This window comes from Camelina sativa, chromosome 6, assembly GCF_000633955.1.
Source record: "Camelina sativa cultivar DH55 chromosome 6, Cs, whole genome shotgun sequence".
In the NCBI taxonomy this organism is placed as follows: Eukaryota; Viridiplantae; Streptophyta; class Magnoliopsida; order Brassicales; family Brassicaceae; genus Camelina; species Camelina sativa.
The window spans coordinates 18,972,672-18,996,613 of record NC_025690.1 but is presented as its reverse complement, the minus strand read 5'-3'; the positions used below and the strand labels follow the sequence as shown (position 1 = coordinate 18,996,613).

At 40.2% G+C, this 23,942-nt stretch overlaps 10 protein-coding genes and 2 non-coding genes across 12 annotated transcripts in view; 6 read left to right on the top strand and 6 right to left on the bottom strand.

Moving 5' to 3' along the window:
• Positions 1-715, bottom strand: part of LOC104792257 (UDP-N-acetylglucosamine diphosphorylase 2) — an 8,250-nt gene extending 7,535 nt beyond the window's left edge. The window contains exons 1-3 of the mRNA XM_019246918.1: positions 420-715; positions 181-235; positions 11-95 (exon numbers count right to left, since the gene is read on the bottom strand). Of these exons, the coding sequence (XP_019102463.1) occupies positions 11-95; positions 181-235; positions 420-620 (341 nt within the window). The 5' untranslated portion in view covers positions 621-715. The remainder of the gene's footprint in view (positions 1-10; positions 96-180; positions 236-419) is intronic.
• Positions 1,299-3,044, bottom strand: LOC104792256 (thioredoxin O1, mitochondrial-like). The gene is made up of 6 exons (XM_010518368.2): positions 2,639-3,044; positions 2,411-2,476; positions 2,256-2,306; positions 2,084-2,163; positions 1,728-1,772; positions 1,299-1,625 (listed from the first exon to the last, which is right to left on the bottom strand). Exons 1-6 carry the CDS (start codon positions 2,889-2,891, stop codon positions 1,527-1,529), a joined length of 594 nt encoding a protein of 197 aa, XP_010516670.1. The 5' UTR covers positions 2,892-3,044; the 3' UTR covers positions 1,299-1,526.
• On the top strand, positions 4,464-5,827 carry LOC104792255 (E3 ubiquitin-protein ligase ATL9-like). The gene has a single exon (XM_010518366.2). It carries the CDS (start codon positions 4,607-4,609, stop codon positions 5,750-5,752), a length of 1,146 nt encoding a protein of 381 aa, XP_010516668.1. The 5' UTR covers positions 4,464-4,606; the 3' UTR covers positions 5,753-5,827.
• LOC109125047 (E3 ubiquitin-protein ligase ATL9-like) lies at positions 5,950-6,684 on the top strand. The gene has a single exon (XM_019246396.1). The coding sequence runs from the start codon at positions 5,950-5,952 to the stop codon at positions 6,607-6,609; it is 660 nt and encodes a 219-aa protein (XP_019101941.1). The 3' UTR covers positions 6,610-6,684.
• Positions 7,312-8,425, top strand: LOC104699239 (RING-H2 finger protein ATL38-like). The gene has a single exon (XM_010414572.2). It carries the CDS (start codon positions 7,439-7,441, stop codon positions 8,423-8,425), a length of 987 nt encoding a protein of 328 aa, XP_010412874.1. The 5' UTR covers positions 7,312-7,438.
• On the bottom strand, positions 8,523-8,606 carry TRNAL-CAA. The gene has a single exon. It is a non-coding gene; the product is annotated as a tRNA-Leu (tRNA).
• On the bottom strand, positions 8,740-9,823 carry LOC104792254 (putative phosphatidylinositol N-acetylglucosaminyltransferase subunit C). The gene has a single exon (XM_010518364.2). The coding sequence runs from the start codon at positions 9,684-9,686 to the stop codon at positions 8,775-8,777; it is 912 nt and encodes a 303-aa protein (XP_010516666.1). The 5' UTR covers positions 9,687-9,823; the 3' UTR covers positions 8,740-8,774.
• On the bottom strand, positions 9,877-12,423 carry LOC104792253 (translation initiation factor eIF-2B subunit epsilon-like). The gene has a single exon (XM_010518363.2). The coding sequence runs from the start codon at positions 12,306-12,308 to the stop codon at positions 10,128-10,130; it is 2,181 nt and encodes a 726-aa protein (XP_010516665.1). The 5' UTR covers positions 12,309-12,423; the 3' UTR covers positions 9,877-10,127.
• On the top strand, positions 12,544-14,951 carry LOC104792252 (cationic amino acid transporter 5-like). The gene has a single exon (XM_010518362.2). The coding sequence runs from the start codon at positions 12,794-12,796 to the stop codon at positions 14,501-14,503; it is 1,710 nt and encodes a 569-aa protein (XP_010516664.1). The 5' UTR covers positions 12,544-12,793; the 3' UTR covers positions 14,504-14,951.
• TRNAT-AGU lies at positions 15,192-15,265 on the top strand. The gene has a single exon. It is a non-coding gene; the product is annotated as a tRNA-Thr (tRNA).
• LOC104792251 (vacuolar-sorting receptor 5-like) lies at positions 15,241-18,483 on the bottom strand. Its single transcript, XM_010518361.2, has 12 exons — positions 18,008-18,483; positions 17,090-17,776; positions 16,918-17,006; positions 16,781-16,850; positions 16,623-16,706; positions 16,462-16,538; positions 16,285-16,366; positions 16,107-16,189; positions 15,966-16,029; positions 15,750-15,878; positions 15,568-15,674; positions 15,241-15,490 (listed from the first exon to the last, which is right to left on the bottom strand). Exons 1-12 carry the CDS (start codon positions 18,318-18,320, stop codon positions 15,407-15,409), a joined length of 1,869 nt encoding a protein of 622 aa, XP_010516663.1. The 5' UTR covers positions 18,321-18,483; the 3' UTR covers positions 15,241-15,406.
• LOC104792250 (LRR receptor-like serine/threonine-protein kinase GSO1) lies at positions 19,105-21,807 on the top strand. The gene has a single exon (XM_010518360.2). It carries the CDS (start codon positions 19,105-19,107, stop codon positions 21,805-21,807), a length of 2,703 nt encoding a protein of 900 aa, XP_010516662.1.

Here is a 23,942-nt window from a genome sequence, read left to right as displayed (position 1 = left end):
CATTCTCCACCATTTTTCTCTGTCTTCCTTTGTCCTTTCATCAACCGTTGACACACAATTCTCCGGCACCGGTTCTATTGCAGCCACTGGCAACCCTAAATAAGGTCAAAAACAGAGGTCGATTAATTCTCTATATCAAAGAAAACTTTTGGTTTGAGGTCAATAATAGAGATGATGAACCTTGAGAGTGAAGGGAGCATCTGGTGATCCGATCTATTCTTGGAAGATCCAAATTCTGGAAGATGAGATAGACACATCACACTTACAATAATCCAAATCAAATGCGAAATTGAGAAAATGATTCACAGTAATTTGTAGGATCTTCAGCTAATTTTGCTGAATTAGTAGAGGAATATTTAAGATGAAAAAAAAAAAATTCGAAAATGAAACGGAGGAACTGTGTAAATTCTCCGATTCACCTCGATGTCTCTGAGGAGGAGATCTCGCTCTTCCGGTGAAAGTTCATCCCAGAGAGCGAAAACATCTTCCTGTCCGTAATCCTTGAGCCTCTCCACTAACGCCTGGTGAGGTGACCCCGTCGTCAGAGAAGGAGGAGGCATCGTCGTGACAGCTGAAGTTCCAATTTCTTCTATCTCCGTCGTTGTTGGCTCCTTCATCATCTTCGTCTATCGAAACCTTCAAACGTAAATCTCACTCTAAAATGTTCAATCTACGCGTTGGTTAGTTTTATAGCACTGAAGATGCGCGAGGGGAGAGAGAGACGAAGAAGAAGACAACAGAACAGTAGTAGTATCGTAAATGACCATAATACCCTTCTTCCTGTCTCATTCCAAGGCCCAAAGTCCTCCTCCGGCAGTTTGTTCGCCTAACCCTCTCTTTGACTCCGTAGGTTTCAACTCCTTTGAAATTAACTTCCATATAAAACAAAACATAATTGTACGTACTGTATATATACCTTCTTACTTTTATACACTGTAGAGTGTAGACCAAAAAATTATTTGCTCTTCAGATCAAATAGTTGTTCGGCTGATTCCACTGTTTGCCTACACATTTATTACTCTACAGCGTACTCATCAATTTTCCAACAAAAGCGTCCCATTTATAATAGGACCAGTTTTAGGCTTTTAGCCATGGCAGAGAGAGTCAAAATTTTAATGTCGGGGGTGTCGACTGTCGATTTTATTGGACATTATAGAACTTCATAGATTGAAAACTGTCGACTTTATTGTATATATATATATTGAAAACTTTGTCAAATTTATTATGATATACAGAGCTTTCCTATCTTTGTCAATTATTTGCTAAAAGTAATCACATCTCACTTCAAACGCTTTAAATACTAAAAGGCAACGGATTCAGCAATTATTATTCAAAAGAGATCATATTTTGCATACATTCTCCACCCTCAGTTCCTTGGTTAACCAATATGAACCATCCAACCATATTTGGAGAAAACTACATCGGCCTGGTTCTTGTAAAAGGAAGAAATAAACGTTTAACATTGATTTGATTGCACAGTCTCAAACTATCTTGCAAAGTTTTCAACACCTTTTTTACTGGAACAGTTACTTGTAGAGCTGTTCCATGAGATTCTTCAGCTTCGTCACATCTGCACCCACAATCTCCCCTTTCTTCGAGCCTCCTTTGAAGAAATGAAGTGTTGGCTGCATCATAAATGGTCATGAGATTGGTTCAACATATGAGTCATTCCTGCTGATTTTATAATGTAGAATTATGTTCTAGAAAGAATAGGTAACGAAGCTCACCACAGCTGTGATATTCAACTCGCTGATAGTCTTTGAAATCCCACCCTACAAATATATGCAAGAAATAATATCTTTGTTAATTAAGTTTTAATCGGACGTTCATGAGAACAGAAGATTATTGATCAAAGAACGGTAAAAAGATGCTTGAACATTATTGTATGTTTCAGCTATCTTTACTCCCTAACTCTTATCACATACGAAAGTAGGTATAAACATTGAAACAGAGTGTGGCGAGCCAAGTTGTATACAGAACACCAAATAATCTTATTCTTTGGTTGAAGCTCAAAACACTGTGGGAAGGTTTTTATTCAAAGAAAGTCAAGGACAATAGACAAAAGCAGAACAAATCAACATACCTCATCAATGTCGACTTTATACGTAGTTACATCGGGATATTGTTTACTAAGCTCCACGATTACAGGAGAGATAAACCTGCCTGAAGTAAAATGGAACACCAACTAATAAGGGCACTCACAAAAAAAGAATATCTATACAGAACAAAACTCAGATTCTGAAGAAACAACATACATGGTCCACACCAAGCTGCAGTGAAATAGAAGATGGAGGGTAGAGATCCATCTAAATACAGATAAACATGAAGAGACAACATAAGCAGAGAATCATACGAAGTCACATTCACTTAGTGTGTGAAGTAAGTAATAACACATCCGATAATGTTTTACCTTGAGCTTTGCTCATTGCACTGGTGAAATCTTCCTCTGATTTCACCATAACAACACCTTTCTCACCTAATATCAAAATTGCAAGATTATATTCATTTCTGAGCACAAATGAATTCCCAATTTCATTACTTTTTTCTCTCATCCGTCTCGTTTTTTAACCTAGATCATATACTAGATTGCAAATTCCAATCTTTACGCAAATACACAAGAACCCGCAGAACCAATTACCTCCAGCTTCTGAACAGAGGCTTCTCCGGTGGAGAAGAGAAGTGCTTGAGAAGTTACAATCTATGGATCGGCCAGTATTGGAGGCAGTAAACAACGAGTTCCTGGCGATCATCGACGACAACGAGTTTGGCGCCAACATAAGAGGTCCGACGGAACTGGAAAAAGTGGATAATCGCGAAGATGGTGTCGAGGACCGGAGAGTGGAGAACCGGCGGTGAAAAACCTGACGGACGATTGACCAATTTACCTTCATAATCCCTCGTTTAGATGATGAACACTCGAGCTTTCTTAGATCGACGGACGACGATCTCCCTTTTTGCTGATTTAGGGTTTTTCGAAATCCCGATTGTAAAGGTTTGGTTCGCCGGAGAAGGTGAAAGAAAACTTGGGAAATGGAATTTGCAAAATGACCCTCATAAAAGTAACGATTTCTAAATCAGCCCCCAATTAAAAGGATGTTTTAAATTTATACAAACACGGCGTCGTATATACTTAAATAAACAACAATGATGTGATGACTAAGATTTTGAATAATGTATTAATTTATTATTAAGGCGTGAATGGTTGTAGCGATTGGGGCGAACAAATATGTATGCGGACTGGATCGCTTTTTATTTACCATTTAGTAAATGTAGTCCGTAATGGTGTGGTCCAAATAAAACAGAAATAAAACTGCAATGATCAACTGTGAATCGCTTTTGCATACAAATAGAATTAGTCTACAGTGGTTTGTTATCCACCTTAAAAATAGAGCAGTTTAGATCGCAGACTGATTTGGCCGTCATTTATCTAATGAAATTTGTTTGTCTCCTTGTGTTTTGGTTTTGAAGTGTCTCCTCCAACAAAGTAATGATTGGATCTTGGGTCTATTATTGAACACTCCATGATTCGTTAATGTTTTTGGATGAAACCCGCACGAGATAACTAACATCAAATTTTTCATAAGTTTTGCTATATTTAATTTTGTATTATCTAAGTCAATGATGATGGTCGTGAATTACATAGGCTGATTGGATTGTGATGGTATATAGAAAGTTTATAGTTGTCACGATGTCAAATGATAAACACTTATTTTTGTTTTGGATATAGCCAAAAATAATAATTAGATTCCTACACTTGCAATTATTAAATTTATATATGGTCCGATATATGATACTCGCTAGTGGACTCATATATGGCTCAAGATTAAGTATTACTATATACGTTATTATCATATATGAATTGTCCGAGGTTAGCTTTCGGATGCCAATTCTGTATTGAGATGTCAATTTTGGTTATTACTAGTAACACAATTTATTCAACAATTTTATACACCTAAACTATTTTAATCTCCTTATTTAATTATCCTTTAATACAAAGAGAACTAAAAAGATTAGCTAAACATAGAAACTTTTAAAAAAAAATAAGAAAAAATAACTTGTGATGATTCTGCATTAGAAAATCTTGCTATTGTAGTTTTCCACTTAGAATACATTTATTTCAAAAACTTTTAATGGATAAGATTTACTAAACCATTAACTTTGTTTCATTTATACAAGATTTTAAGTTATAGATAAGATATAGCCCCATTTATTATTTTCACAAAGATATATTTTGTTAAGAACGTATAACTTAAATCATTGAGATTTTCTATTAATTTCGAAAAAGATTGTTACCACTAATTGCAGACGTACGTGAAATGTTTCATCGTTAGAAGTGGTGTAATGTAATCTTTCCAAGCTGTAAAAGTACAAAAAGGATACACTAGACTTCTTCAAAGTCAAAGGTGTGAATAGATCAAATCAAATAAAATTGCCTTTTACTAATAAAAATACAATAAGCAAGTGTTATGATCCACAGTAACGCAACGACTCTTTACACCCCCGTGGGTTTCCACAAACCCAGACGTTGACTCTCTCTAACCACCTTTATATTTTCACACCAAACAAAACCTCTTCTTCTCCTTCACTTACATATGATGATCATCATATGGCGATCATCGACACAAACTCCAGCCTTTGGATCACACGTTGCAACCTTGTCTTGCTTCTCGTCTTCTTGCTCTTGCTTCAGTCCGTTCCTTATGGATCCGGTCAGACCACACCACCCGCACCTCAAACGAAAGCCAACGATCCTGTTGTGATAGTGATCACGGTTCTGTTCATCGTGATCTTTGTCATGGTCTTTGGCTCCATCTTCTGTCGTCGTAGCAACGCGCCGTTTTACTCACGTCCCTCAGTCTTCCAATCCACCGACGCAGACGCCGAGGCCCGCGTTGTCAGGATCACGAGGTCGACGGCGCGTGGACTCGACGCGGAGGCTATTGAATCTTTCCCGACGTTTCTTTACTCCGAGGTGAAGACGGTGCGGATCGGGAAAGGTGGTGCCGAGTGTGCGGTTTGTCTCTGCGAATTCGAAGACGACGAAACGCTGCGTATGATGCCTCCTTGTTGCCACGTGTTTCACACCGATTGCGTCGACGTCTGGCTCTCCGATCATTCCACGTGTCCTCTCTGTAGAGCGGATCTTTTCCTCGACCAAACGGGTGACGACGAGAGTAGTAGCAGTGAGAGCTACATGGTTTCGGACCCGGGTACGGTTTCGTCGGGTATGGATCCTGACAGAGGAAGGGGGGTTTTGGAATCTTCGGACGCGTATTTGCTGGATGGTGTGACGTGGACCAATAGCAACATAACGCCTCGGTCAAAGTCAACGGGATTGTCTAGCTGGCGTATAACTGGTATTTTATTCCCGAGATCTCACTCGACCGGACATTCGCTGGTTCAACCGGTTGGGAATTTAGACCGGTTTACGTTGAGGTTACCGGATGATGTAAGACGCCAGCTGATGAAGACATCAAGGACGACGATGGGACACGTGGCGTTATTACCTCAGGCGAGGAGTTCACGGAGTGGTTACCGAAGCGGTAGCGTCGGGAGCGGTAGAAGCGTCTTCTCGTACGGACGGAAGAATTATAATAATGGTCGACGGCTGCATTCGCTGTCTTTCTCATTCTCTTTTCGGAGTGGTTCTGTCCGGTCAGCTTGCTCCGGAGATGGGCCTAAGAATCTTCCGACAGCGATTGAAGCTGGTGAACGGTCTTTCGAACGCCTCCGACCGGATGAACGAGTGTAAATAATTGTTTTTTTTATTTTTACAATTTGTTTTTGGGATTAAATGTTGTTATGCCTCGTATTCGCTTTTTTGACTTTTGACTGTTTGAGCATGACCCAACAAAAATGACAATTATTGTTTGTCAAAAAAAAAAAAGAATTGTTTAATGGTTTCAGGGGAAAAAAAGTGTGAGATCGTGAATCTTTGAAATGTACCAAATGGGTTTTACACAATTGATAGCAAGTGACGGTGAACTANGTAGAGCGGATCTTTTCCTCGACCAAACGGGTGACGACGAGAGTAGTAGCAGTGAGAGCTACATGGTTTCGGACCCGGGTACGGTTTCGTCGGGTATGGATCCTGACAGAGGAAGGGGGGTTTTGGAATCTTCGGACGCGTATTTGCTGGATGGTGTGACGTGGACCAATAGCAACATAACGCCTCGGTCAAAGTCAACGGGATTGTCTAGCTGGCGTATAACTGGTATTTTATTCCCGAGATCTCACTCGACCGGACATTCGCTGGTTCAACCGGTTGGGAATTTAGACCGGTTTACGTTGAGGTTACCGGATGATGTAAGACGCCAGCTGATGAAGACATCAAGGACGACGATGGGACACGTGGCGTTATTACCTCAGGCGAGGAGTTCACGGAGTGGTTACCGAAGCGGTAGCGTCGGGAGCGGTAGAAGCGTCTTCTCGTACGGACGGAAGAATTATAATAATGGTCGACGGCTGCATTCGCTGTCTTTCTCATTCTCTTTTCGGAGTGGTTCTGTCCGGTCAGCTTGCTCCGGAGATGGGCCTAAGAATCTTCCGACAGCGATTGAAGCTGGTGAACGGTCTTTCGAACGCCTCCGACCGGATGAACGAGTGTAAATAATTGTTTTTTTTATTTTTACAATTTGTTTTTGGGATTAAATGTTGTTATGCCTCGTATTCGCTTTTTTGACTTTTGACTGTTTGAGCATGACCCAACAAAAATGACAATTATTGTTTGTCAAAAAAAAAAAAGAATTGTTTAATGGTTTCAGGGGAAAAAAAGTGTGAGATCGTGAATCTTTGAAATGTACCAAATGGGTTTTACACAATTGATAGCAAGTGACGGTGAACTAAAAGGTATCTCGCTAAGTTACTTTTGCTAGATAGTCACGTCATCTTCCGCTTGTTTTTGTGACATTTGAGTAGATCGTCCACTATGTAATACTCCATCTATCTCACAAAGATTGATGTATAAACAAACACCTATACAGTACCAATAAAAAATATGGTTTAGTTTCGCCTGGAATAATGGTGTGGTGCATTTTTTTCACGTTTGTGAAATTAGATCAGTCTTTTCTTTCCTTGGATCATATTGCAATTTTGGCATTATACTGAATAATTTGAGAATTTACTAAAGATTTTTGGAAATCAATAAACTGGTCAACACACATGCTTTATGCATTAAGCATATTTATTATATACCTATTTATGAAGATTCTTATTTTGAATTTGGTTATGGCAAGCTAATTATTGTGTCAACCTTTTTGATATTAAATGTTTGATATATATATATTAAGAAAAGGCCTACTAGGTAAGACATTAAAACCAATAGAAAAAAATGGCCTAGGTAAGATTTGAGAGTGAATACTTTCGTTCGTAGTTTATCCATATGTCTTATATACACCACAAAGACAACTAATTGTATACTTCTGTTCATGAAAATCATATGGTATTTCTTGAGAGAAAAATAAGAGTGTTGCTCCAGTACGTAACGGACGAATCATCAGATTACGTAATGGCGCAGCCTGGCGGAACCGAGACAAAAGCAATCGACCTAGCCATCATAGTAATCACGCTTTTGCTATTCGCCATCTTCGTTGTCGGCTTGGCTTCGGTTTGCTTTCGTTGGACTTCTCGCCAGTTTCACTCTGCACAATCCATCATCAACCCGTTCACAGACTCCTCCGACGATGAATCCCGTACGAGTATTACGGCGACGCGCGGGCTCGACGAGGCTATCATCAACTCGTTCCCGACGTTTCTCTACTCTGAGGTGAAGGAGCGTAGGATCGGGATAGGTGGAGTCGAGTGTGCGGTGTGTCTATGTGAGTTTGAAGACGATGAAACGCTGCGTTTGATACCTAGTTGTTGTCACGTGTTTCACGCTGATTGCGTAAATGCCTGGCTCTCTGATCACTCCACGTGTCCGCTTTGTCGTGTGGATCTTTTCTTCCAACCGGGTGAGAGGAGCGTCTTGATTCCGGATCCAAATTCGGATTCTGCAAACGCGCATTTGTTCGATGGTGTGACGTGGACCAATGCAAACAGAGCGTACCGGTCATGGTCAACGAGGTTGTCACACTGTCGCGTCTCTCAGATATTATTCTCGAGATCGCATTCGACCGGACATTCTGTGGTTCAACCGGTAAATAATTTAGACCGGTTTACGCTCCGGTTACCAGAAGAAGTACGGGCGCAACTGACGAAGAAGAGGGTGGACCATGTGGCGTTGGTGTTACCTCAAGAGAGGAGCTCGCGGCAGGGATACAGAAGCAGAAGTGCCGGAAGCGAGAGGAGCGTCTTCTCGTACCAACGGAATAATAATCGGCCGCTGCGTTCAGTGAGTTTCTCCTTCTCTGATTGTGCATGGTCCACCTCCGGTGGCAAAGATGTGGTGGCTCCGTCTAAGACTTTACCAGATGATCGAGTGTAATGCAAATGTTTCTTGTGTGTGTATTTTGTCAACATAGTTTTGCGTTTGGAACATGACCTTTTTAAAAATAAAACAGAGCATATAATAGAAAAATAATTGTCAGAAGTGGGATTTGAACCCACGCCCTCTTACGAAGACCAGAACTTGAGTCTGGCGCCTTAGACCACTCGGCCATCCTGACTTGGTTGACAAGTTGACTACGATATGTTTGATATCATGAGACTGTTATGATTGTTTAACTATATTAACTTGACCATCACAAAATCTAACATCAGACTATATAGGGAGACTCAAAACAAAATAAGAGAGGCAAGTCTAGTAAAATATCAAGAGAGTAATCACTAATCAATCAATCTGTAATGTCGAAACAAAGCTTGGCTTCATCCCAAGGACCATTAATCTCAAACTTATACTCTTGCATCTTGATGAGCCAATAAGGACATACAACATTGACAAGAAGCACAAGAAGAAGAAAGACAAGGAAGAAGAGTCTATGCAGAGCATAGATAGAGTAAAGCGTCAAACCCATGAGAGCAAAGGAGAAGACAAGATGCAACCCAAATGAGAATTTCTTGATACAGTAAGCAACGAGAGGAGCAAAGAGGAAGACTTGGAGTGAGAAAAGCATCACAGCAAAGACATGGAGCCTAGAAGGAAGACGTGAAGCAACAAAGACTGAAGCAACGATTGAAGCATTGACAGATATGCAACTTGTTAGATTCGGAGTATTGAGTGCTCCAGGAGCTCTAATGGTGGAGCCAGAGTAATCATGCAAGAACAGGTGAAGCAGGAGGAGCGAAACCGTGACTGCCCATATCGAATCTGAGCTGATAGATCGTGTGAGCGTCTGGTAAATAGGAGCTAAGATGTAAAGCCCCGTGGTGAAGAAAGAGATGTTGACGAGGTAACGCAAGAGGAGACTCAAAGACAACATTTTTTCTTCGGTTAAAAGGAGAATTAAGAACCCAGATGCCAAGAGGGAGAGATCAAGTAGCAAAAGCGAGTTCTCGTCCAAAGATGATTCAAGAGTGTGAACCCAAACCAAGACTACAAACGCAACGATGCAGAGGTATTGAGAGATTGAGACAGAGTCCTTCATCACCTTGAGCAAATCACGCCTCACCACATTTGCGTTCATCACCATTTCTTCTAGGAATGATTCGTCGGTGTAGTTGTCGTCGTATCCGATTTGCATCCCTCCGTAAGCTACTTTTCTCCATTTCGGTCTCGAAATTGAGCCTCCGGCGAGATTCTTCTCCATTTGGGAGGTTCTAGATTCTTGGATCCAAAAATTAGGGTTCTTACGTAACCTTGATCAAGCACCGATTCGTCTAAAGATAGAAGATCGAATCGAGAGGAAGAGAACGCGTCGCAGGAACTAGGGGAAGATCTAGTGAAATTGTAATGCTATTATTTGTAAATAAGAGAAAGTAAAGGGAGTAATTGGAAAATGAAATAAAACACACATTTCTTCTTGCATGACGATTACAAGAGATTTAGTAAAGACTCAAAATATACGTCAAACGCATACATGTGCAGACTCGATAGATGAGAAAACATCTCATGAAGTAACAGAAGAAGACATGGAAAAAAAAAAGATTATTGATGATAACAGAAAAAAACAGAGTATCTCTTAAAAGTAAAATGATCAATCAAAATGTGAGGCAATCAATTGAAAGCCATCCAACTCATGTTTACCAGTTCAGTCATCGTCTTCTTCATCTTCATCATCTTCATCTTCCTCCTCAGATGCTTCTTTAAGCCACTGTATGAATGTCTCGCATTGTTTAAGATATACTTTGTCAGTTTCATCCGCGCCTGCTTTCTCTTCAGCCCATCTCAAGATGGCATCTTCTTGCAACACGTCTTTGTCATATAGAAGATGCAGGATTTGTGTAAACAAAGGGCCCAACTCTTTGGGAGGTTCTTGGCACATCTCTTCAAATTTCATAATCACTTCTATCTGTTCGTCAATTTTCTTCACATAGAACCCAAGAAGCTCCTTCCATTTTGTAATGATACTCGCGGCGTTTTTATACAACTCACTAGCAGAGTTGTGTGGAGTATCAACTGCTAGTTTCATCATGGAGTAGAATGTTGCTCCTGCACAATCTGCAGATTCCATGTTGTATGACAACCGGAGCCCATTAATCTCCAAAGTTACAAGGTCCACTTTGATGTTTTCTTCAACAGCCCTTAAGACAGTACCTTCAACCTCTTTCTCAAAGTAACAGTAGTCGTCATTGGGATCATTCATATCAGTGTTAATACTATCAGCATCAGATTTCAACTCTCCAGAAGTTGGGACAACACTTTCATCATCGGTGTCATCATCGTCTATGGCCTGAGTAATCTCAGCAAGTTTATCCTTGGGGATTGGTGCAACTGAATGCTTCCACTCCTCATCATGAGCCCCTTCACATACTTCCCATATGTAACCTGCTCCATCAGGACCAAGCTCAGATGCTTTGGACTCCATTTGCAAATTTAGGCCTGACAAATGATCTGCAGTCCCGCTGCTACTATCAGCATATTCCAGCTCTTCATCGCTGTCTTCTGTCGTTGGCTGTTGAAGTAGGGAAACCTTGGAGTATGCAGGCACAACAAAGTCCCGCCCAACTACAACATTAAAAGACAAAACAACACCAGGCTCCAGAACAGCTCCTGCTCTGATTTTCACCCCATCACAGACAATAGCGTTCCTTATCTCACACCCATCTTCAATCGTAACGTTGTTCCATATGTATGATCCCTCTATCACGACATTTGATCCAATCGAACATCCATTCCCAATAACCGAGTTCAAGATCTTAACCCCATCACCAATTTTCGTGCCATATCCAATGACAGAAGAAGCTCCAACATCAGCAGATCGTGACAGAACAGCATCACAAGCCCGGTATATCCCTTGTCTCCCGAGCTTTAGAGGGCGGTTTCCACTAAAATTTATATCTGGTACATAAGGATATGTCCACCTCTGAATTATATCCTTACTAACCGTGTCATAGCTTCGGAAATTATCAATCCTAGCAGCATAGCTCGAATGAATCTCATGAGTGAAAATCTTGTAACCCATAATATCATCAACAAGCACACCTTTAACAAAATGACGACGGAGATGTTGATAATCAAAGTTATCTTCAAAGAGACTAAGCACCTCAGGAGAACATATGTCAATATAGCAATCCTGCATATCATTAGACACTAAAACAGAAGGGTTACTTTCCAACAACGACTTATCTAAGCAAACTGACCCTCTTGGATGATCAATCTTATCCTCCTCGTAATGAAGAAGCTGCTTTGTCAAAGGATCCACAGCAATGAAAAGCTGATCAGTTCCTAATCTCGACTGATGCGTGAGTGACGATGATTTAGACTGCTTAATAGCCATAGTCATGATAGCTTTCTCATCCTTCTTCTTCCTCTCTCTGTGTTCTTGAATCAAATCAGCAAGTGGCATATTACTCACAGTATCACCACTAACGAGAACGAAATCACCTTGAATCTGAGACGTCTCAGCCTGTTGTTCATACATGTAACGCAAAGCATCTCCAGCACTGATAGATTTGTGAGACTCAATCGTTCTCACAACCAAGTTTGGGTGAGAGTACCACTCAGATTTCTCCAGATATTCGATAATCTGAATCGCATGAGCACAGCAGAACACGAATACTTCCTCTATCCCAGCGTATTCGAGCCATGCCAATGTGTAACCAATCATCGGGACATTTACTATTGGTAACAGTACCTTTGGGCGTTCTAGGGTTACGGGACGGAATTTTGTGGCGAAGCTATCGGCGAGAAGAATTGCTTGCAACCGTTGAGGACTCTGTTCCTCCGCATCCTCTGAAACCCTAGCGCCGCCTTTCTTCTGACCACCCATATCTCCTCCGTCTCTCTCACTGATCAAATTCGATTTCAGGAAGAAAATATCTAAAACCTTGAGTTCTCCAATATAAAACTGAAGTTGACAAATTGAGAATAGGAAGTTGTTCAAAAAAAAAAAAAAAGACAAATTGAGAATAGGGACTAAATGTGGTGGTACTTTTGAAACATTCAAGGTCTAATTTGCAAATTCATTACATTACAGTCCCCTAAGTGTAAAGGCACTGAATTATGAATTTTCAAGGTTGGGGACCTTGAGGTACTCAAGTAAAGACAATGAGAGTGGTGTAGATGACGAAAGCAAATCTAAAAAGTGGGGAGTTTAATTGAATGGACAGTATAGTTGACGATAGTTTCGTGTCATTGGAAGAAGAGGGAGGCTACAAAAGTACAAAAGAATTGTATGAAACCGTCTACTAGTCAAACTATTGTGTTTCTTTAGCTCTCTTTCATTAACAAAATCTTTGAAGCAAGAGAGATAAAATGGATGGTGAAGAGAGAGGGTACTGGAGATGGAGCAAGAGAGATTTCTTCCCTGAGGAATCTTTTCAGAGCTTTGGTAGTTACAGAGCTGCTTTGTCTCAGACATGTTCCAGGTTCAAGAACAGGTTGGTTAGTAGGTCTGATGACGAGACCGAGCGGTTCGAGCTCAAGAAACAGAGCGAGCACGAGATGAAAAGGTGTCTGACATGGTGGGATTTAGTATGGTTCGGATTCGGCTCAGTGATTGGAGCTGGAATCTTTGTTTTGACAGGTCAAGAAGCTCATGAACAAGCAGGACCTGCTATTGTGTTGTCTTATGTTGTTTCAGGTGTTTCTGCTATGCTCTCTGTCTTCTGCTACACGGAATTCTCTATGGAAGTCCCCGTAGCTGGTGGTTCCTTCGCCTATTTAAGGATTGAGCTTGGGGATTTTGCGGCCTTCATCACCGCAGGAAACATACTTCTTGAGAGTATAGTTGGGACTGCAGCTGTTGCTAGAGCCTGGACTTCATATTTTGCTACTCTTCTGAATCGCAAACCCAACGCTCTACGGATCAAAACAGATCTCAGTTCCGGTTTTAATCTCTTGGACCCAATAGCTGTTGTGGTTATAGCCGCTGCAACCACAATCGCATCGATCAGCACCCGAAAGACATCATTGCTCAACTGGATAGCTTCTGCTATCAACACTTTTGTGATATTTTTTGTGATAGTAGCGGGTTTCATTCACGCTGACACATCAAATCTGACTCCATTCTTGCCTTATGGACCTGAGGGAGTGTTCCGAGCAGCTGCAGTTGTGTACTTTGCGTATGGAGGATTTGATAGCATAGCAACAATGGCTGAAGAAACCAAGAATCCATCAAGAGACATACCAATAGGGTTACTCGGTTCAATGTCGATAATAACAGTGATATACTGCTTGATGGCACTATCCTTGAGTATGATGCAGAAGTACACAGATATAGATCCAAACGCAGCTTACTCGGTAGCATTTCAGAGCGTTGGAATGAAATGGGGAAAGTACCTGGTGGCGCTTGGTGCTCTCAAAGGAATGACCACAGTTCTTTTAGTAGCAGCACTAGCACACGCGCGATATGTTACTCACATCGCACGGACACACATGATACCGCCTATATTTGCACTCGTCCATCCCAAAACCGGAACACCTATAAACGCTAACCTCCTAGTATCAATTCCAAGTGCTCTAATCGCTTTCTTTTCGGGTTTAGATGTTTTGTCAAGCCTCCTATCGATAAGTATTCTCTTTATCTTCACAATGATGCCTGTCGCACTACTCGTGAGGAGATACTACGTGAGAGAAGTTACTCCAAGAGCTGATCTTCTTAAGCTTATCATCTGTCTCTTAGTCGTTGTTGCTTCTTCAATGGGGACCTCAGCTTATTGGGGGATGCGGCTTAAGGGATCATGGATCGGATACACAATAACAGTTCCTTTCTGGTTCTTGGGGACATTGGGGATTGTTTTGTTCGTCCCTCAGCAAAGAACACCGAAAGTGTGGGGCGTACCGTTAGTCCCATGGCTCCCGTGCTTATCAATCGCAACAAACATCTTTCTCATGGGATCTTTGGGAGCTGAGGCTTTTATAAGGTTTGGGGTTTGCACTTTAGCTATGTTGGTTTACTATTTGTTGTTTGGTCTTCATGCAACATTCGATATGGCTCATCAGCAAACCGTGCCAAAATCTTAGAAACTATATTTAGCTCCCCAAAAGGTATCTTCCCTGGAATCTGCAAGACTGCAACAATAAAAGTTTGAATCTTCTGTGAATATGCATAAAGAAAAGCTTTTTCACAAGGAGTTTTGATCCATCAATGAAATAGAATCCAAACTGAAAGTCTACTCTGTGCTGCAAAATTGTTCTCTCAGGCTCCATCCTCGTTACAAAAATCAACCACTTTCGAAATGCTCTGCAACTTTAACCCAAAGTTTACTCTTTTATTTGTATCCTTCTTCCCTCTCAATCAAAATAATCACATAAGCAATAAAAATGGAATCGAAATTCCCAATTGAAATCAGTTACTAACTCATCCAATTATATCTCCAAATCATTTCATATTCCAATCTTACAACTTACTAGCACAAAGGTACAGCGATCAAAAAAATGTATAACGCAAGTGGTATTAAGGTACATCACATCATTCAGAAGGATAAGAAAACAAAGACTTACCAGGAGGAGGATGATGAACCCTTTATATCTTTAACTACTATCGTTCAAAAGCTAGATCAAAACTCATGCGAGTTTTTAGGGTCTAGGGTCAAAACCCAGAATTAAAAAACAACAAAATTGTGGAAACGATTTGAACTTGAAGGATCAGACGAGCAGAGACGGTAGCATCGATTTTATCATAGAAATAACTAAAATACGTGGTGCAAACGCTTTCATAGCTCAGTTGGTTAGAGCACCCGTTTAGTAAGCGGGAGGTCTTGAGTTCAACTCTCAATGAAAGCAATTATTATTATTTTCTATTTTACATCATATAACTTTCAGAACATTAAATAACGCATCAAAAAATTGATTCTTTACAAAAAAGACCCCTATATTACAACCAAGATTCAACAATCTTCATTTTCAGGCAAGCAGAGTTCTTACTTACTTAGCGTCTTGGTTGATGCTTTGGCTCTCGAGTGGTATGTACTGAGACATAATACACGCGATCTCTGAATCCACGTATGACTGCATAGAGAAAGGACAGTCAGACTTTGATGAATGATGATGCATAAGAAATGTCTTAAGTGGCAAAGTGACATTACCTGAACATGGTACTTGTAGAATGTATAAGCACTTAAAGAGATGCTTGCAATGGCGATTAGAACCACAATTGTGAACAACCATCTACTTCTTGATCCACTTCTTTTTTCTGCACAAGCCGGCGCAAATATAAACATTGGGATTTTTTCCTAGTGATATCAGAAAAAGATTTACATGAACATACCGATACAAGTGTCTTCTTCTTTCATATAGAGACTACTGTTAGAACATTTGCATTCATATCCTCCCCAAATGTTCTTGCATTTGCAGCCATCACATTGGCAAGCTGATTTCTCTTTGCATTCATCAATGTCTAGTCATGATGAAGCAATTTTTATCGGTGAGAGGCAATGTCAAAGAAACTCGATTTTACTATGACAAATTGTCAAAAAGAATTCACCTTCACAGTTCAGACCATCTCCACGGAAGCCTAGAGGGCAACGACATCCTGATGTCTCCGAGTTCTACATCAAACACATACATAAGTCAGAAAAAGTTTCAAAATTTAGCAAAGTGGGAGAAAAAGCAGCAGTTACTTAACCAAACAAGCAGAGAAATTTAGACCCTTTCTAGTTTCAGACCAGCAACCTCCATCGTTCATTGAACATCGCGCAGGTCCAAAAGCTGTAATCAAGAACGAGAAACAAAGAACTTTTGATTAGACCAGTGAAAAAAAGTGTACAATGAGATATATTAAAAAGGAAGTTTCAAAAACATACGCTTGCAGGAGGTATAACCATCTCCTTTGTATTGAACACCATTCACAACAGGGCACTCGCATACTCTTCCTCTAAATGTGTCCTGATAAAATTCATGTAATCTATAAAGAAGAGATGATATAGAATAGATTCTAGAACGATAAAAGTATTGTTATATGGCTCGTTATCACTATATACCTTGCAAGCCGTTATATTGGATATTTTGTCTTGCCAACATCCTCCATTTGCTTCAAGACATTCATTGGTCTCTATATCTGTTTAGAATAAGATTCAAGAAGATTTTTTTTAGTATGTTTGTCACAGAATACGACTATCTTACTCGAGGAAAAGGACTTGACCTGTATTTAAACATATTGAAGGTTCGGTTCTTTCCTTGAATCCTGAACATATAACCTTCAGCACTGCGGTCCTCTCCAATTTACCTGATCATGGAACACATTAAGATTGTATAATCTTCAAACTTTTTGATGATCTATGAGAAGGAAGAGCTGCTTACCACGATATTGAGCATTGTTGATGATTAATGTTGGAAAGATTGTGACAACCCCGCGATTCTCTTGCCCTAACTGTACTTCACAATGTCATGAAAAGAGTAGAATAAACAGCTCGGTGAATTTGAAAGTGACCGCGAACCTGAAAAGCTTGCTCAGCTTTTAGAACTTCATTCTCTACATCAGCATCAGGATCACCAATGCATTTCTTGATCTTCTCAAGAGACAACCCTAAGAAAAGGCCCTGACACTGTTAAAGAAAGAGTTGCAAGCAGATTGTGATATCTCTCAGGAAAACAAAAGGCCTTTATTACCGAGAGATTCCACGACAGTTTCTGCGCATTCTTTGCTGTATTTCTTCTCCTTCATAGAACACCTGATGTTAAAATCTGTCACATAATCCCACCAGATCCAAGAAGTGTTCTTTTCCTTAGCTACTCTATGAACACATAACTGTCTCAGATTCTCGTAAACAACGTCTCTCCCATTATATCCATCTTCAGAGTCTTGCTTAGGGTCAGGAGCACAATACCTCCCTTGGTTTATACACTGATTCTGACATTGGTTGCCAAGTAGAAGCTCTTTGGGACAGAACCAAGCAATGTAATGAGGTCTGAACAAAGTAAAACCGCCTTTTTCAAGAATTTGAGCTGTTCCCTTAAAGTTCTTTATGAAATCTATCTGTTTATCGCAGTGTACACCACATTCATCATTAGTATTAGCCCATAGCTCATACTCAACTCTTTCATCAGGGTTTGGTATAGACTCACTCCAGTCAATCTTCAAGATTACCTCCTCACCTCTTTTCAGAGCTTTCTTGAGACTATCTCCGAGAGAGCGAAGGATCAAAGCTGATGGGATGTTGATTTTATCTATAAAGTCAGAATCTTCATATTGAGCTGAATCCATTGCTATCAATGGCTCAACAATGTTATCTGCTACAAGAACAGCCGCTGCACCGGCTTGTTGCCCATTCCATATCTTCGTAGCAAAGTTACACACTAGAAACAAAAAAGGAAAGTAGAGTCAAATTCACAAACCCTCAAAATCGATCACAACAGTTTCAAACTTCAATCACAATGTTATCAAAACCAAAATAGTTTCAAACTTCAATCACAATGTTAACCAAAAAAAAAAACCAGATTCTTGATGAAACAGTCAAAATTGCTTAACTTTTTTACTAATTTAATCGAAGCAAAAGCCCAATTACAGAACTTTCTTTGTAATTGTACCTCCACGATGAATGAGGAGAATTTTGGGATAAGGAGACTTGGGATTGAAGGTTTTGTTGAAAGAGTCGCATCCGTAAGCATCTTGGCTGGCGTAGACAACGGAGCCGATCATGAAACCGGCGTAGTTGGGGAGACCAAAGTTTGCGATGGCTGCGTCATGCTTACCTCCCATTGTCCATGAGTTAAGTACCGTCAAGCTACCCTTCTCCACGAAGAATCTCGCTGAAACCCCGTTGACCACCACCACCATGGTCAACGCTAGAATCACAGCCAAGGGGCCCAAGACAGCTCCTTTTTTACTCGGAGGACACATTCTTCTCGAGGAAAAAATAACAAATTGCAGAGTCTGTTTTTTTTTTCTCGAGGAAAAATTTGAGCTCAGCTTAATGGCTACGGAAGTGACGACGAGTTGGCAAAGTCAGCGGAGCTACCATGACTCTGCGACTAACTATTTCGAATGTTCTTTCTGATGATTAGTGTCTCTGTAACCAAATAATTAACGAGGCAAATTTATAATAAAAAATAAAATTAGTCGTGCTTATTAAGACATCCAAATGGACCAAAACGATTCGTTAACTGATAATTTAATGGGCCTTTACAAGCCCATTTTATAAGGAAATTGCTTCGCTAAGATTGGACAAGATCCCAATTTTTTTTTTTTGGACAAAACAAGATCCCAATTTAAGAAAATATCGTATTGCTTTGTATAAAAACAAAAATCGAGGAGTCCGTCGGTGTATAAATTGTAAAATATAAAGTCAAAGAAAAAAAAAAAAGAGTGCCTCAAATAGACAAAATACAACAAAGAGAACAAACCCCACACGAGCCATGTGAGTTGAATGGTGCGCAAATATCTATTTGCACTTACTTCAATGCGCACCAGCAAAATAACACGTTTCTATATTCATATTTTATATACATTACTTTGATATAAAACCGTGTTCGTATTTGTTTAAGATACAGGCGTATATTTCTATACATCTATTCTGTTTGTATATGCATATACCATACAATGCTGGTCCAATATGTCTGCGTTCGAACATGTATATATTGAAACATTCGACAAAAGAAACTAAACATACTCAGCTTTCAAAAGTATGGATCTCAAACTTAAGCTCAGGCCTAGCTTCTTTCTCTTCTCTCTGGTTCTCATTTTACTTCTAAAAGTCCCTGATTTCGTATCTGCAGCTAAGCCTAAATGCATATCCACCGAGCGACAAGCTCTTCTCACCTTCAGAGCATCACTCAATGATACTTCGGGTCGACTCAAATCTTGGTCCGGACCTGATTGTTGCAACTGGTCCGGTGTTCTCTGCGACGTACGGACCAGCCACGTCGTCAAGATTGATCTCAGAAACCCGGTTCAAGACGTTCGCTCCGATGAGTATGAAAGAAGTTCCTTGCGAGGGAAGTTACATCAGTCTTTGACCATTCTCAAGTTCTTGAGCTACCTGGACTTGAGTTCAAACGATTTCGGTGGACTGGAAATTCCAGAATTTCTCGGCCAAATCGTTAGCCTAAGGTACCTGAATCTTTCTTCCTCCTCGTTTTCCGGGGAAATTCCTGCCAATCTTGGGAACTTGTCGAAGCTGGAGTCTCTTGATCTCTACGCTAGTTCTTTGCGTGTAAGCAACCTCCGGTGGCTTTCTGGTCTGTCTACTTCTCTGAAGTACCTCAACATGGCAAATGTGAATCTGAGCGGTGCCGGTGAAACCTGGTTAGAGGATTTCAGCAAAGTCACGACGCTTAAGGAGTTGCGTTTGTCCGATAGTGAGATCAAGAACTTGCCTCTCTCTTTGTCTTCCTCTGCCAATCTGAAGCACCTTGAAGTTCTTGATTTGTCTGGAAACTCTCTCAATACGCCAATACCCAACTGGCTATTTAGTCTCACCAACCTCAGAGAGCTATCCCTTAGATGGTGTTTTCTGGAAGGTTCCATTCCTACCGAGTTCAAGAACTTGAAGCTTCTAGAGACACTTGATCTGTCGAATAATCTGGCACTCCAGGGCGAGATTCCATCTGTTCTCGGAGACCTTCCTCGACTGAAATTTCTTGACCTTTCTGCAAACGAACTCAATGGTCAACTCAATGGTTTCTTAGACGCCTTGTCTAGAAACAAAGGCAACAGCTTGGTCTTTCTCGATCTCAGTTCCAACAAGTTAGCTGGGGCATTGCCTGAGTCGCTTGGAGCGTTGAGGAATCTGCAGACTCTGGATCTTTCATCGAATACCTTCACGGGTTCGGTCCCTTCCTCTATAGGAAACATGGCGTCACTGAAGAAACTTGATCTCTCTTACAATACCATGAACGGGTCGATAGCAGAAAGCTTCGGGAAGCTTGCGGAGCTCGTGGATCTGAACTTGATGGCGAATACATGGGAAGGCGTTCTGCAAAAGTCTCACTTCGTGAATCTCAGAAGCTTGAAAACCATTCGTCTCACAACTGAACCATACAGATCTCTTATCTTCAAGGTACCATCTACTTGGATTCCTCCTTTCAGACTAGAGTTAATCCAAATCGAGAACTGCCAGATCGGTCCTTCGTTTCCAATGTGGCTTCAAGTACAGACCAAGCTCAACTATGTCGTACTCAGAAACACTGGAATTGAAGATACAATACCGGATAGCTGGTTTTCAGGAATCTCTTCTGAAGTAACTTACCTGATTCTAGCAAACAACAGAATCAAAGGTAGATTACCTCAAAAGCTTGCGTTCCCAAAGTTAAACAACATTGACTTGAGCTCCAACAGCTTTGAAGGCCCTTTTCCTCTCTGGTCAACAAACGCAACGGAGCTGCGTCTTTACGAGAACAACTTCTCGGGTTATATTCCTCAGAACATTGACGTCTTGATGCCAAGGATTCAAAATATCTACCTCTTTCATAACAGCTTCACCGGCAACATCCCATCATCTCTATGTGATATCTCCGGGCTGCAAATTCTATCTCTAAGGAAGAACCATTTCTCTGGTAGTTTGCCAAACTGTTGGCACCGGCAGTTCATGCTTTATGGAATTGATGCGTCAGAGAATAACTTATCAGGCCAAATACCAGAGTCTTTAGATCTGTTGCCTTCTCTCAGCGTCTTGCTTCTGAACCAAAATGCGTTGGAAGGTAAAATCCCAGAGAGTCTTCAGAACTGCTCTGGACTTACGAACATCGATCTTGGAGGAAACAAACTGACTGGGAAGCTTCCCTCATGGCTAGGAAAGTTGTCTTCTCTGTTCATGCTTCGTCTGCAAAGTAACTCCTTCACTGGCCAAATTCCAGATGATCTCTGCAGCGCTCCAAATCTACGCATTCTGGATCTCTCCGGAAACAAAATCTCGGGACCAATTCCAAAATGCATCAGCAATCTCACAGCCATTGCTCGAGGCACAAACAATGAGGTGTTCCAGAATCTAGTCTTCATTGTGACGAGAGCTCGTGAATACCAAGACATAGTCAATAGCATAAACCTTTCAGGAAACAACATAAGCGGAGAGATCCCAAGAGAAATCTTGGGACTCTCGTATCTCCGAATCCTGAATTTATCAAATAACTCCATGGCAGGAAACATTCCAGAGAAAATTTCAGAACTGAGTCGCTTGGAGACGCTTGATCTATCAAGAAACAAGCTTTCTGGAGCCATTCCTCAGAGCTTGGCAGCAATATCTTCTCTGCAAAGCCTGAATCTTTCGTTCAACAAACTAGAGGGGAGCATACCTAAGCTTGTCAAGTTTCAAGATCCGTCCATTTACATTGGAAATGAGTTACTCTGTGGGAAACCACTTCCTAAAAAATGTCCAAAAGACATTAAATAGCAAAATGTTGTAGTGAATTGAGCATACGGTGCTAAGAAGTACCACCTTGCAAGATAAATGTACCTTCTCATATACCAATAACAATAATATTATCAGGCTCTATAGTGACCATGACCATGTTGTAATCAGTTACAGGAACTTTAGCCTCTTAAGAAAGATCGATGCAACGAACAATTACATGTGACATTTTCTGAATAAAACTTGGAAAGTTATGAAATTGGTCCTGCACAATTACAACTAACTGAGTAGGTAACTTAAATTTAAGCATCATCACTTGCAAAAAGCAACCAACTAATACAAATCCTCTGAAGTAAACCCTAAACAAATGATTTAGGTGAAACAAGAACATTGCACACTTTGTGAACAACACAAAAGCCTAATCATATAAATCATCATCATCATGACAAATTAAAAATCTCTATGCAATTCCACAACTAGCATCGACTGTTCTACACAATCAACTGGAGAGAGTAGAAGAAGGTTTCAAATTCAGCAAATCAACCTGAGTGAGAGCTAGATCAATTTGAAAGACATCGGAAAATTAGAGAGCTTTTTCTAGATTCAACAACGATGCAAAGCGAAGTTAAACCTTGGGAGAGAGAGAGAGAGAGAGAGAGAGAACAACGACGAGTCAGACGCGAACCGGTGTTTTTGTTCTGGTTTCCACATTTTGGAACGGTTGAGTCGATGATTTTGGTTTTCAAACAATTCGATTTGCATCTTCTCGGTTTGGTTTCCGGTTTATGAAATTAAGTGCATATTTAATGGATTTGCATCTTCTCGGTTTGGCCCAATAGAGTAAGCAAACTGGGCTTCGATGGCTTACTAAGCCATTATATCTTTCGAGTATTTTATAACGTTTACCTCTCTTCTCATATCATATTGTATTTGAAGAAAAATAAAAGTTTTGGTACCATCTCTTTTTCCTTTTTGTTTTAACCAAATTGAACTAAAAAGAAAAAAGGTAAATGCATGTTAGTTTTCTTAAAGCTAAAAAATGCTGAAACTTGGCTACTAAATGTATGGTATGGACTATGGAGTGTATAAATCGATGTTTTTTAGGATTATACATTTATACTATAATTTAGTTTGGATAAAGAGGAGGATTTGAGGAATGTAAAGAAAATGATGGTCCAATGCAATGCAAGCAACTTTGGATGCCAGATCTGTCTCTCCTTTACACGCTAAACTATGCCGTTTCTGGTTTCCTTTTTATTCCTTTCTCTTTTCCCGTTTTTTGCCTTTTTAGGACCCAAACTAGATATATATACGTATATTTATTTGAATTCCTTTTTCAAAAACGCGTTTTTTACGTTATTATTTATTGATAATGTATACGCAATAACATGATGTAAATCGAAAGATCCAAAAATTTTCTTTTTCCGTGGAGATCCAAAAAAATTTAGATACTATAATAATAGCAGATTAAGCCATTAAGAGCAAGATTATGGGGGATGTTAAGGGGTTTTAAGGTTTTTTTGGGTTAAAAATAAATGAAAAGAAAAAGAAAAATAGAAGAGACTCTCTAATATAACAGCCTCAAATCGATTTTACGAGACGCTACATGTCTATTTCTTGTTGGCTGAGAGAAGAAAACAAAAGGTTAATTATTTATTTTTTACGCATCTTTCTCTCTTTCTCTCTTTTTCTCGCGATCAAAGACTCGATTTGATGTCAGAAAGAGATGCTTTAATCGGAGGTAATAAAATCGATGGAGTGTTGGGTCGTAGGCGATTATTATCGGCGGTGATCTTATCGGAGGCGACTGTAGCGGTGGCGATTTCAATCGTCGTTGAGATTGTGTCGGAGGGGATTTGAAGGAGAAGGCGATTCAATCGGAAGAGATTGGATCAATTCGATTGAGAGGGTAAGTTTTTGACTACAATAATATAATTAGGTAAACTGTTAGGTTGATTTGATTTTGGTGTGTTTGTGTTCTGATTGATAATTGATGCTTTAAACGGATTAGGGTTCTTGGTGTGCATGTGTTTGTGTTCCGATTTGGTCTGTTTGTGTATAGTTTTTGGTGTGTTTGTGTTTGTTTACCGATTGATAAGGGTGGCTTTAAAAGGATTAGGGTTCTTGAGAACCATGTGTTTGGTCTGTTTGTGTATAGTTTTTGGTGTGTTTGTGTT

Bases quoted from the DNA above. Each gene is read 5' to 3' on its own strand.
- LOC104792255 (XM_010518366.2), top strand. From the start codon at position 4,607: ATGGCGATCATCGACACAAACTCCAGCCTTTGGATCACACGTTGCAAC.
- LOC104699239 (XM_010414572.2), top strand. From the start codon at position 7,439: ATGGTATTTCTTGAGAGAAAAATAAGAGTGTTGCTCCAGTACGTAACG.
- LOC104792256 (XM_010518368.2), bottom strand. From the start codon at position 2,891: ATGAAGGTAAATTGGTCAATCGTCCGTCAGGTTTTTCACCGCCGGTTC. The intron at 2,307-2,410 runs GTAAAACATTAT...ATCTGTATTTAG, and splicing joins TGCAATGAGCAAAGCTCAAG to ATGGATCTCTACCCTCCATC. The intron at 1,773-2,083 runs GTATGTTGATTT...ATATATTTGTAG, and splicing joins ATAAAGTCGACATTGATGAG to GGTGGGATTTCAAAGACTAT.
- LOC104792252 (XM_010518362.2), top strand. From the start codon at position 12,794: ATGGATGGTGAAGAGAGAGGGTACTGGAGATGGAGCAAGAGAGATTTC.
- LOC104792253 (XM_010518363.2), bottom strand. From the start codon at position 12,308: ATGGGTGGTCAGAAGAAAGGCGGCGCTAGGGTTTCAGAGGATGCGGAG.
- LOC104792254 (XM_010518364.2), bottom strand. From the start codon at position 9,686: ATGGAGAAGAATCTCGCCGGAGGCTCAATTTCGAGACCGAAATGGAGA.
- LOC104792250 (XM_010518360.2), top strand. From the start codon at position 19,105: ATGGATCTCAAACTTAAGCTCAGGCCTAGCTTCTTTCTCTTCTCTCTG.
- LOC104792251 (XM_010518361.2), bottom strand. From the start codon at position 18,320: ATGTGTCCTCCGAGTAAAAAAGGAGCTGTCTTGGGCCCCTTGGCTGTG. The intron at 17,777-18,007 runs GTACAATTACAA...TTTTGTTTCTAG, and splicing joins TCTCCTCATTCATCGTGGAG to TGTGTAACTTTGCTACGAAG. The intron at 16,539-16,622 runs GTCAAGTCCTTT...TATTCTAAACAG, and splicing joins TTCAATATGTTTAAATACAG to ATATAGAGACCAATGAATGT.